Source organism: Colletes latitarsis, chromosome 14 (genome assembly GCF_051014445.1).
Source record: "Colletes latitarsis isolate SP2378_abdomen chromosome 14, iyColLati1, whole genome shotgun sequence".
Taxonomy (NCBI): Eukaryota; Metazoa; Arthropoda; class Insecta; order Hymenoptera; family Colletidae; genus Colletes; species Colletes latitarsis.
In genome coordinates this window covers 17,482,599-17,495,702 of record NC_135147.1, presented here as the reverse complement: position 1 = coordinate 17,495,702, position 13,104 = coordinate 17,482,599, and the positions used below count along the sequence as shown (strand labels likewise).

Below are 13,104 nucleotides of genomic sequence, written 5' to 3'. Positions count from 1 at the left end.
CCTGTGTATGTATACATTGCAACATGAGGATATTTGTTCTATATGTATACGTGTACAAGAGAAAAATATATAAATTTTATATTAAAAATGAAGCACTATTAATACGCCTGTGATAGAAACGCCAAATTGCCATGTTTATGAACAAGAAGTTATAAATAATGCACTTTACCTTCCATTATGCGTCTCACAGCCTCTTCGAGATTAGCTCCTGCATCCTTCAAAATGACGTACATAAGGGGTAGCATTTCCCAAGAATATTGGAAAAGTTCTAGAAGCTTGGTACTGTACTCCAGTAGCATCTCTACACTGTCGCCTGTAACATAAAAAGTCCAATTATTAATGAGATAAAATATTCATTTTAAAATAAGATAGGAAATATATTTCAAGTTGTTAAAAACACGGCTCGATATTTATCAATTTTAATTGGACACGCGAATATATTCAAACGAACCTGTGCAATATAAATCCTAGTTTGCTTGAAAAGAAAGTACTATGTAATACGAATATTAAATGCCAAGGTTACTTGGATATAATAATACTCTTTTTGAAAATGTTCCAAACTGAACTTATAACACGAACATTGCCAAAATATATTCTACTTAAGATTCATATCCGCTGATGCATGTAATCGCATTTTTGATTGCGCGCGACAGTAAGTGAAAATCTGTTTCAACATTCTGTTTAAACATGTTCAATTTTCAAATAGTATTTCGTAAAATATTTATATTTAGTTTCTTCATTGTTAGTGAGAAGAATAACGATGAAGACTAATGAGAAAATATGTGTAATTCTATTTAAAAAAGAAAACGAAAAGAATTTGCAACTGTACATTACAGTTGTTAGCATTGTTACACTTAAGAGAAGAATTACAATATAGAAAGTTAGAATTCCAATCTACAGTAGTCCTTCGCTTGAAGAATAATAATTTAAAAAAACGGTAATAAAGAAGCTTTCAAGTTCCTTATTTTTCACGCATTGTTATCGTACGTCCCAATCTGAGTATGGGTAATTTATTTTTGAGAATATAGAAGACAATGTCAAACGGGAGAAATTTATTAAAAATGAATTCGATAGACCATGATTCTCTCGTTTAACGAAAGTACTTAGGGGCAATGTGCCCAAACCGATTCTCAGAACGTACATAACGCGACACGCAGTTGAGAAAAAAATTAATAATGGTCTTTTTTCGTATTTAACGACTCTTGTGTCCCGTTACCTGTAACCGAATCAGACTTTCACGCGACTTTCTAACACCTGTTGCAGTCGATGACGAGAATCGAATCAATTGCCCTATGAAGTATTATTGGCATTCGCCGATATCCGTTTCTTTAACTAAAAAACGGAGAAGAAAACAAACGCACAGACTAAGAGAATTGTGGACGAAATATCCGTATCCTGGAAGAAAGTTAGATACGTGTCTTTCTCTATATTAGACCTCAAACTTAATTTACTAAAAATGTGCTGTAGATTAGCAGCGAGTGTAATAACTATTTAAGAATAACATCGCGTGTCAATAAAATGATTTCTCTTTTGTGATCTGCAAAAAGCGTTTCTTCTCTTCATGATTTAGTTCGACAATTAAATTATTATCTATATGGTTTTCATCTGTTTAAAAAAACAATTCCATTTTCTTAAATCAGACCCCATGCAAAATTAAATGAAGAGAATTCCCCGATAAAATAAACAAAAATTTACAGGTATAGTATGTTATTTATTAAGTATTAAGTAAGTCTGTGACAAAATGTATACATGTTTTAAAATATTATGATCGATTTGTAAAACAATGATGTGAAAAAGACAGCTGAGAGAGGAGAGATCGATAACGCTGTCAAAATAAAGAGTAACCATCATCTTTACTCGAGAGTTATTTATTTATTTATTAGGTAAATACCCTCACAAATGTAACAACTATACCATAAATAGAATGTGAGAAAATAGCAGATGGTTATCACAACGACACTTGTATAAAATGTGCTTGTTTACTTTAAAACTGTTTCTATGTGTATCATTCTAGTTTTTTAGAGTACAAATTCCAGAAAACATATAACGTGTTACTTTTGTTGCATAATGAGCAGTCATCATTCTAGAAGTTAAACGGCAAAAAGTCATCAATTATTTATACTCAAACAGACTGTTCAAATAAATCAGACTTATGAATGTATGAAATTGTGAATATTAATGAATAGTTTCAATAAACGTAAACAAATTTTACGTCAGTATTATGTTAAATAAAGTGGACATTTAAATTTCCACGAGGACTATTTTTCCAATCTCATGCTTCCGTGATTCACCTCGTATATGAGGTTATAACCTCGTTTCTAACCACAAATTATACAGGGTGTTACGTTTAAGTGCGAATGGCGGAATATCTCATGAGATATTGAAGGCATCAAAAAAGTGTTTTTACAAAAATTGTTTTATTTAAAAAGGCACATTATGTGGTTTTAAAGAATGTTCTAATTTATAATATTGGCATACTCAATGATGGTGGATATACATACAACGTCATTAATTAATTCTTGTTATTCCAAACTACTGATAACTAAAAATTAAAAACAATCATTCGTGACATCTGGAATAATTCATAAATTCTCATATTAATTGTAGGATTGACATCTCTACAATCTCAGGAAAAACAACTCACAATTCACGTCGATCTGACTGCTTTGCGTCTCAATAATTATGGTTCTATAACATGGAATTATGTCATGTAGTAGGTCGTTGAATTTATATAAAGATATATGGTTAATTAAAGATATATGGTTCCATTTAAAAAAATTAATTTGACCTTAAAATCTCCCCCACCACTCCACCTACACAAAAATTATTTATACCACATAACGTGCCCTCTTAAGTAAAACAAATTTTATCAGAACACTTTGTTGATAATTTTAATACCACGTACGATATCCCACCTTTTGCACTTGCGTTTGCACTTAAACGCCCTGCAAACTGTTATTTTTGAACTCCATACATTTTTTATAACAAATTGAATTTAGCACAATTGATTTTATCGAACTATTTGCATACAATGCAGTATAATTTTTTCTTTTTCTTGACGGAAGATTAACAGGTTAATTATATGCTGATGTCTTGATTAATCAAATAAATTATTGAAATAAGTTCTATGCAGTTCTATTGCTGGCGTGATTGTTCCCCACTTAAATCCATTTGGTTATTTAACATTCATTGCCAACGTTGATATACATCGACAACATATACAAGAAGGCTACCAACGATTTCAACAAAGTACTTGGAACATTTGAAAGATTGAGAAAACCTGTTATACAACGTCCACGTGCTAGAATTCGCGAGGAATATGCTCCAGCACTTCCTGTGAAGACAACTGCTCATTGCTAGAGTACAAAGTGTCAAATAAAGTGTACGTTTATATGTGTAAAGAATATATATGAATATCGCCAGCATCTGTAATTCGGTACTATCCTTAATTATTGTACCAACGATCATGAATACAAGTGTGAACATGTGTGAGCGTTATGAGTGACCCAATCTGTGATAAAAAGTCTGCGAAGTAAACACATGCTAAAACTAAAACTGTCAATTTATTGTCTAAAATCGTAATAACTAAAAGTAGAACTTATCAATATGAACGTTTTCATTATTTTTGTATCCTCAATCAACCGCTAAAGTGGGTTTCAACCCCTTGTCGTACAATGACGAGTCTGACTCGTTACAAGTTCTTAATGCCAAGTTTCACAATCATGAGGCTACTGGTCATCAAGTCTTATATATTAAAATCAGCACATTTTTGTGTTCTTAGGTATTCGTAAAACAAATCTATTTTTTTCGTGGCTATTCCTTGTACGAGCAAATTTAAACAAAATTGAATAGTATAGGTTTGAAAAATTATTTGACATTAAATCGTACGTCAAGGTGTTGATTGTTAGAACGTTCTTTAATAAGATAATTCCAGGAGAGATGAACTATATAGATACAAAAGTCTTGAAAAGCCCGCCAAATATCACAAGTTTTAACTTACTTTAATTCTATAAACTATACTTGTAAATAGAAGTGTATCTTACTGTATCTTTTCAATTTCAGTTGGAAAGATCTTTGTGAAATCTAAAAACAAGCACGTATTTTGTTAAGTTTTCCTACATATTATGTCAATTTAAAGAACTTTTAATCACTCTTAATGTAAGATTCGGTGCAAATTCTGTGTACAGTAAATAACTTCGAGCCTTAAAAATGAGACAGTTGGACCAGATTTTTCTTCAAATTAGGGAATATATTCGTATCATTGCATTTATCAAATTCAACATAAATTACAAACAAATAATAATTACGAGTTCTGTAACTTCAACACTTTGACTGTCGCGTCATCCATATACAGACAACAGGATTTTCCACTATGAAACTAGAAAAATTAACTCTCAAGTTGAGATGTCGAGGGAAAGAATTTGGATAGCATTTGCGAATTTTAGCAAACTTACAAAAATAAATATCGAAACAAATTTTAAGTTATGCAGTTCACAATGGTTTAAAATCAAAATGTTAGTCTTGCAGAAAATTGCATGGTTTTCGTCTGGCAATGAACGTGTTAAATATGAAATCTGACACTGGTCAAATTGCTCCGTAAATCCAGCATTAATAGATACTATATACACTGTTGAAATTCCAAGATTTAAAGAAATTATTCTTACACGAAAATCACTCGATCTGATGACGTAGATGTATCAAATGGCAAATTGTATATAAAAAAAAAAAAAAACTGGTGAGAGTTGCAAAAGATATGGAAACGACCAAAGAGCCCACACGCCGGAAGCCATCGCTGGTAAATCGTAGAAGCGTTCGGTTCGCGGGACCCCACGTGGCATAAATTCCCGCGACATGAGTCGTCGAAAAGACTGTAAAAATAAGCTGGGCGCATGCCCGTTGGCAAAGTGGCGACCTCGTGTCGTTGTAAATATCGATTTTAAATAATCACCGGCAATCGTTGCTAGCGTACACGCTGGGTGCAGAAGGGGTGATGGTGGACGGTTCGAGGGACACGAGAAACCGTGAGTGCCTAGGCGTCCGCGAACATGGACAAGGACAATAATTCCCTGGCCGTTATGACACGATATATTAGACATTAAGATAGCCAATGGTGGCGCGTCCGCTCGGCGCAGCTCCGCCTATAAGGGGCCTTCTGGAACGTTTTTAAAAGGTGGAAATAGCTTTCCCCCTCCTTCTTCCCTTCGCAGAGCTCGCACAATCTCTTTCTCCCTATTCTCTCTTCCCCTCGCTCTCTGTCCCGTCCCCCCTCCTCTCTACCTCTCGCGCCCGCCAACCTTCTACCGCTCTATCGAATAGACAACACGACGCAGGAGCAGGTGCCGCGCTGCCGCCGGGACGCCCGGCGTTGGTCCCCCCCTTCACCCATGTGCAGGTGAACCCGGCCAACCACGTGCTCCGTACGTGCGCGTGTGCGTGTCCTCTCTCTAGACCAGCATGCTTGCAGAGAGAGAAAGAAAGAGAGAAGCGGAGAACGCCAACGTGGGAGTGGAACAGAGCGAAATTCATGGTGCGGAGAGAAAGGAAATTCGGTGGAGGGGCTCTGCCCTCCGGTCGGAGGAGGGCTGTACCAACGATATGGAGGAGCGAGAGAGAGAGACTTGGGTCGCTCCTTTCGGTACCATCCTGGCCTTCCGTTCAACGAACATTCCGACTGGCGTTATAGTCTCTCTCCTCTCTCTTTCGATACCTTGTACCCCCTCGTCGAACAACGTAGGTACTCGTTCTCTTCCTACACCCCTTGCGTGCCACCGTATGCTTTCTTCCGCTTCGGCGAACTTTTCACCACTGGCCGCCATTTTGTTCATGACGTCAATGACGCGCGGTCTCAATCGGGTGAACGCATCAAGGCGGTGGGGAAACTCGTGGAAATTCACAGGCACGTATATGGACTAATAGTAGCGAACGAATCACAATATTACTATCTATAAGTTGTCGAGCGTGGCAGATCGGTCGATTTGGTGAAGAAACGCTCGGGGTGGGATTCCCCGACAATGGAGGACACTGGCTACCGTGTTACCTTTCGTTAGAATGTTCTATGTCTGCAGATCCGCGGCTGAACGATTTGAGAAGACAATTTGATGAACCTTCGATAGTTGCAATCTTCTATTCGTAGTGCAAGTCTATGTGAAATTTCACATTTACATCTTACTCAGGTCACTAGAGTCACTAGAGTGCAATGGCTAGCGTCACCTTTCGTTAGAATGTTCTACGTCTGCAGATCCGCGGCTGAACGATTTGAGAAGACAATTTGGTGAACCTTCGATAGTTGCAATCTTCTATTCGAAGTTTCACATTTATATCTTACTCAGGTCACTAGAACCACTAGAGTGCAATGGCTAGCGTCACCTTTCGTTAAAATGTTCTACGTCTGCAGATTGAGAAGAAAATTTGGTGAATCTTTGATGGTCGCAATCTTCTGTTCGAAGTGTAATTCTATGCAAAGTTAGTTATTTTAGATATGGCATACTTGATGTACAGACGATGAAAAATACGAATAAAATAAATTTTTAATGTGCAAACAAATTTCTAAATCCACCAATAACACAACGCGTCCACTATTGGCTAGAACAGACGACCATTTTATGGGCTGCCACAAGTTTGTCTAACAGACGAAATAATGATAGAGCTCGCGTATAAGTGATATTTGACAATACGCAGAAGTTTTTGGAAATGTGGTTAAAAAAGAAACTTTCATCCGCAAACTGGTCAAAATATGCAATATTCATTTATAAACGATTATATTTGATATATTACCGAATCAATATCATGTTGTACTAAAAACTGTAATTGTTTCGTGATGAATTAAAACAAAAAAATTTCGAATCAGACTCGTCATTATATGGCAACGAGTTCACTAAACAGTAAATGCATTGTTCTTCTCCATCAGCATTGCTCACCGAAAATAGAATCATTGAATTTCTAATCTACGTATTTCAGCGGAAACATTAAATATGGCGTACTTGTATAGACGATGAAAAAACCAATAAAATAAATTTGTAATGTGCAAAATAATACGTAAGCTTATACAAAACTACGAGACGACAATAGGGAATATAAATGATATACAAAGTGCATCCCAACATCTACAGCCCACTTCAACGGTTGATTAGTAACAAGAAAACCAATGAAAACTCTATACATACGTACACTATTGTAGTCTGATAAATTTTGATTACAAACTACAATATTCAACAATTCTTTAATGCCAAGGGTCAATCTCGTGCGTCAGTGTAATGTCAATTGATTAAATAATCGCATAAATTATTTTTAAAAATTCCACTAAATGCGCACTGTCCAACAGTCTTTGGACGAACGATTTTGTAATAGATTCAAATTAGCTGAATTTTTATATTTTTAAACCGCTTCAAAATACTTATTTATTCAATGTACATTGGCAGTTTCGAGATGGCAAAGTACCAGGAATATCGAAAAGAGAATTGGGAAAATAAAATCGAAGCAAGATCGTGCAGAATGCATTTTGTAGAAATATTTCTCTTCAATTTTGTATACTGAGCGGGTTCCACGCATTACATGGTACAAATTCAGGCCCATCGCAAACGTGTTAATCGACCATTGACTCGTGAAAAGAAGTGGGATTAAGGAAAACAGGATATACTTAAGGAACATCTTCATCGATGTTTCACGAACACGAACAACGATAAATTCTCAGTTTGACGAGTACAACAGCCAATGACTACTTCCAACGCCATTTCGAGACTATAATTAAGTTATGATCCGCCAAAAAACTGGAAGATAATGCGAATTCGATCGCCTCTTCGCATGCAAGCAGACGAAAATATCAACACCGTTCCAAGATTCGCGGTCGCCGAACGACTTTATTGGAAAGCCTCGTAATGGCAATTATAATTTCGTTATGTATTCGACGTGGCTGTATCACAAACGATCGTTTTACATGTGATTCGAAGGGAGACGACCGCCTGGTAATTAGGCGTAATTTCATTTATGAGTTAAGTCTGAATCGTTAAATATTTTTCCTTTAACAGTTATATGATCTTGGAACGTCGAAGAAGAAAGATGTGTGCCTTCTTATGAGGAATATTTAACCCTTTAACGATCTAACAAATTTATAAAACGTGACAAAAAGTGCCTATTTTTGTGCGATAAATTCATTCTGAGAAACCATGTTTTACACATGCAACTACAATTTTTCAGAAAATGAAATTTATGACTTTCTTAAAAAGAATATCGATGTCTTTTTGACTATTACCACGCCAAAACAGGTTTTGCACTATTGATCCTTATAAATGTCACACAATGTCGCGATAAAGTCTGAAATTATCTAATATTACTTTTATAGTTTGCATTATTGTCATCAAATTTACTAATTCAGAATCGATAAAGTATTCAAAACATGCAAGTTTATCACCATTGTTATTGTCTATATAGACTGTTAAATAGAGAAGGCAAATTGTCCACATCGCATCTAGAAAAGTTGCATAAATATTGTTAATCGTCGATTTGTTTGGTTCTACTGAACCCCTACTATATTCATCACTGTCCATTCTAAATACCAAAAATAATACTTTATATAACAAATATTCTATTTGAAACTCAATTTCCAAACGGGAAAAAGAAGAATTTTCATCCTATGAGTTTGAGAATCGACGTCATACTGATCTTGAAACCAAACCACATTCTACGCTTCAGAAAATAGACAAAATACACCAGATAAAGAAACGAAACATTTAATCTGCGGCAGACTAAACAGTCCCGCCGCGTCAAGTGTTTGAATTGCTAGAGATATGATAAATCTCACGCATATTAAACTGTCGAAGGGTTAAGCAAACATTTTGCATACTAAACATATGGAAAACTACTGTCGAATTTTTCATTCAATATTTCTGATATTATAATAAAAATATAGGGTAGTGGAGCACAAAAATTTAAGTCCCCCCTCCATTTTAATCGCTTCAAACGATTTCTTTATTTGTTGACAAATGTCGGACAACCATTGAATCTTCATAATTCCTATTTTTATTTATAATCTGAAGATAGATTCTTTTAAACATTCTAAATCCAGCAATGACACAACGTCCACTGTTAGCTAGAATTGGTGACCATTTTATGGGCTGCCACAAATTTGTCTAAAAGACGAAATAATAATAGAACACGCGCATAAGCGATATTTGACAATTTCGAGGTTTCTAGAAATGTGATTGAAAAAGAAACTTTCATAAACGGTTACATTTAATATATTAGCGAATCAATATCATATTTTACTAAAAACTGTAACTATTTCGTGATAAATTAAAACAAAAAACTTTCATGTTGGGACGCGTAATATTTATATTATACTTCCACTAAAATGCATTGATCACTCCACGTCAAATATGTAGATAAATGAGCAATACGACGGATACGTCTAACTGTGACCAATCGAACGTCGATGAAAAATATCATAAAAAAAGTACAGCACGATTATATCGATATGGATTAATTATACAATACCAGAGACTGGTATCTGCTACGTCTGGTTCGTAAATGAGAAGATACGCTCAAACGAGTGCTGTTCATGCACTGGACGATGAAATACCTAAGTGCTGCTTGTATCAGAAACGCACACAAACAAACGCGAGGTCTTTGACGCTGGCTTTCGTAAAAGAATCCCTGTCGGTTCGTGCAGCCTAGCGATTACAAACAATTTTCCGCGTTGAACGTAAAATAAATATCTTCTTAGAAGGGAAACGAGACTGTAACGAGGGTTTCTCGTTGAAATCAGAACCAAAAATTAGAGAGCTCCCGCGAGCCCTAGTAAACATCATTGATGCCTGCAGACAGGTGGAATTTATACTATTGCCCCGTGCCATTCATCAAGTCATTTAACTGTCATACTTCGAAGGGAAACATGAAAGCAAATCCTTGGTCATTAATATTTATACGCCTATTCGAACATAGAAGTGTCCATCGAAACGTAGTAATTTGTTCTTTTATCCAGGACAGCGCTGAATTCAATTAATCACAGTGTGCAGAAAATTCTGACCACAATTGCTTAAATAAATAATATGAAACCTCGAAGTGCTCAAAAGTTGTTTGAATTTTGTAACATTCTTGATTAGGATCGGGGGAAAAAGACTATCTAATAATTAATTTAAATTTGTTTTTTGCGTAACGCTATTATATTAATTATTAAATAAGAAATTCTCGTATTATATTGTTCAATTCAATACTTTGAGTTTTTTATCCGATGAACATTATTCCAAGGATAATTGTTTATTTTGAAACGTATGCAATGTTTACTAGGAGTGATTAATTATTAACTGTCAAGTGTGTTTCGGGCCAGAACAGACAGTTCTGAAGAAACACACAGAGTGTTCGGCCATCCCTGAAAAAAATTTTAATGGGGGATTCTAGAGACCAAAATAAGACGAAAATCAAGAATACCAATTTCTTGATTGAGGCTTCGTTAAAAAGTTATTAACGTTTAAAGTTCTGCCTGTAGAGCAGTAATCTGCGTACAGCTACGTGCGCGCGATAGTGGTTCTCACTATCGACAGCCTTATAATTTTCTGAGTGAGAATCACTGTCACGCGTACGCAACTGTTTGCAGATTGCCGTTCTACAGGCGAAACTTTAAATGTTAATAACTTTTTAATGAAACCTCAATCAAGAAATTAGTATTCTTGATTTTCGTCTTATTTTGGCCTCTAGAATCTCCTATTAAAATTTTCTCACGGGGTGGTCGAACACTCTGTATAAAATAAAACAAACATACCAAAAAAGCCTCAAAATGAACAAAATAATGGTTACAGAAACGTAAAAAACAAACTGATAACAATTCTGACCAACGATGCCACTACCCAACGTAGAAAAGAAATTTCTGACATGTTTTAAGTTTTAAAAACATAATAGTACGGGTTGGGATGTGTATTTCAAACGTAATTACACTGTTTATTGATCGAGTCGCAGGAAGTATTTTGCATTTTTTACAACGTAATTTCTTATCTACTGATGATATAATATTGATAAAGTTTAACACCATGTTTCGAAATCATGAATTAATTACAACTTTGTTAATATTTACTGAAGATTCCAAGTTTTATATCATATTTTGTTACTTACAAAACCGTTTTTTCTTTTTTTTTTTGCAAAACAGAAGCCAACAATAGGCTAAATGTAACAATAAGCAACGATAGTACGTATAATATAAAAAAATCTTTTATATCTCTGAAAATTAATAAAGTACAAACGTCTACAAAGATAAAGTATTAGCACTATATAACATAAAATCTAGAAATTTCAAAATGTGTTATCCTCGATCGAAATTAAGTATTAAATACCAGAGCACTTGACTGTGCCCAATGAGTGATAGATAGATATCAATACTTGACGCGTTATCATGGAGTTGATCGTCAATAGATATTATCACAATGATTATAAACCTCGTTTCTGCATTGTAGCATCGGTGCTACGAATTGAGCTTTCACCCGTAACTAGCTCGCAATGCATCAATTTGTCCTTCTATCATTAAAACTGCGGTTAATGGGCAAAACGGTTATGAAACTAACCATTAAACGTTGTTCTGTTCGTTTGCTTAATAAATACCATAAAGATACGATAATAAACATCGCTATTTTTAACCTAACAGTGAGCCTAAGAACGAAGAAAATAACATTTCGTATTCCAAACGACTTCACTGACCATAAATATGCAAGAGAGAACGGAAGATTGTTCTATTAAGTCTTTCAAAATTTGCTCGTTTATATTATCCGTTCGCGTAACTTGTAAATAAAATTCGTAGTAATTGATCATTAAAAATGCAGCTGCATTTTTTAAACCTATAACTTTATTATTATTTTATTAATAACTTCTTGAATTAAATTAACGGATTATCATCCCAATCGAGCTTCTATTTTAATTTACACGTTTAACTCATTGTACGTTAACTAAAATAAATAAAATTATGAATTATACTTTTAGAGGATACATTAAGAAAATTCGTAACTTTTTAATTTCTGCTTTTATAAAAATTGTCATTCCAAAGTGTACTATAATTGTTTCTAATCAATAATTTTGATTAATTCGGAATCTAACTAATAGATATATTAACCCTTTATGATAGAATATTTTAGAGCACAGACGTCGGGGAACAGAAAAGACTAACGTGGATCTAAAAATTATTTTAATTTAATGAACAGTTATTAATTCTTGACAGCAGTTATTAATACATTGTTTAGTATGAACAGACACCATTCACAAAGAATTAACAACACATAACGTTTCTATTAAACAGAGAACAGTGTACACATTACATAAAAAAAGGTCCAACAGAATTTACCTGATCGAAATGATCAATAATTGTTCGAAAAGATAAGAATTTACTCGAAACACTTAGTAAATTGCATTGAAAAGCTTAAGATAATTTGAAGTTTACATTTTTAATTTTATTTGTGATTATTGATTGTTTTGATCGCAAAAATTATGTTTAAAATTGATGTTTTCAACTTTCTGTTAATTTACGGATGTACGTGGACGTTTCTCGCGTGCATATATTCCGTGCAGATACGTGCAACGACCGCGATGGCGATAATTACGATGATAATCTCGAAAAGAAACTTAGTCGCAGATTGCAACTTCATGCTACGATCTATTCTGATAATTAAACGTATACATGGTTACATAAATCTACTCGTGACTCACTTCAAATGTTAGCCGTGCAAGCTATCTATGTATCACAATATACCACGTTTGATATCGACGATAAACACATAGTTGTGGCACACAAGAAACTTTAATAATGCTATTGCAAAGAAACGAAACGATATACTGTAGAACAAAATTGCATTTCGTTATATCATACGAAACATTAAATTATAGCATTGTTGGTGTATTACGGGTTTTAAAATTTTTTAAAGAAATTTACATTTTTGCAAAAGGTATCGATAATTGTTAATAATCGACTCGAATAGCAGATACGATTGTAAACAATTACTTAAAATGAAAATGTATTCGCTTTCACCTCGGAAACGAAGGGAAAGAAAATACGCTTTAATGTTTCGTCGTTGCAGCTTCTGTGAGTAACGATGTAATTTTATGACGCTAGTTATTGCTATTCGACTCCGTATG

General features: G+C 34.5%; 1 protein-coding gene across 6 annotated transcripts in view; it reads right to left on the bottom strand.

The window, feature by feature from the left end:
• Positions 1-13,104, bottom strand: part of Dsx (transcription factor doublesex) — a 199,306-nt gene that overhangs the window by 127,402 nt on the left and 58,800 nt on the right. For all 6 annotated transcript variants that reach the window (XM_076782018.1, XM_076782016.1, XM_076782015.1 and 3 more), the window contains one exon: positions 170-313. In XM_076782018.1, coding sequence (XP_076638133.1) covers positions 170-313 — 144 coding nt within the window. The remainder of the gene's footprint in view (positions 1-169; positions 314-13,104) is intronic.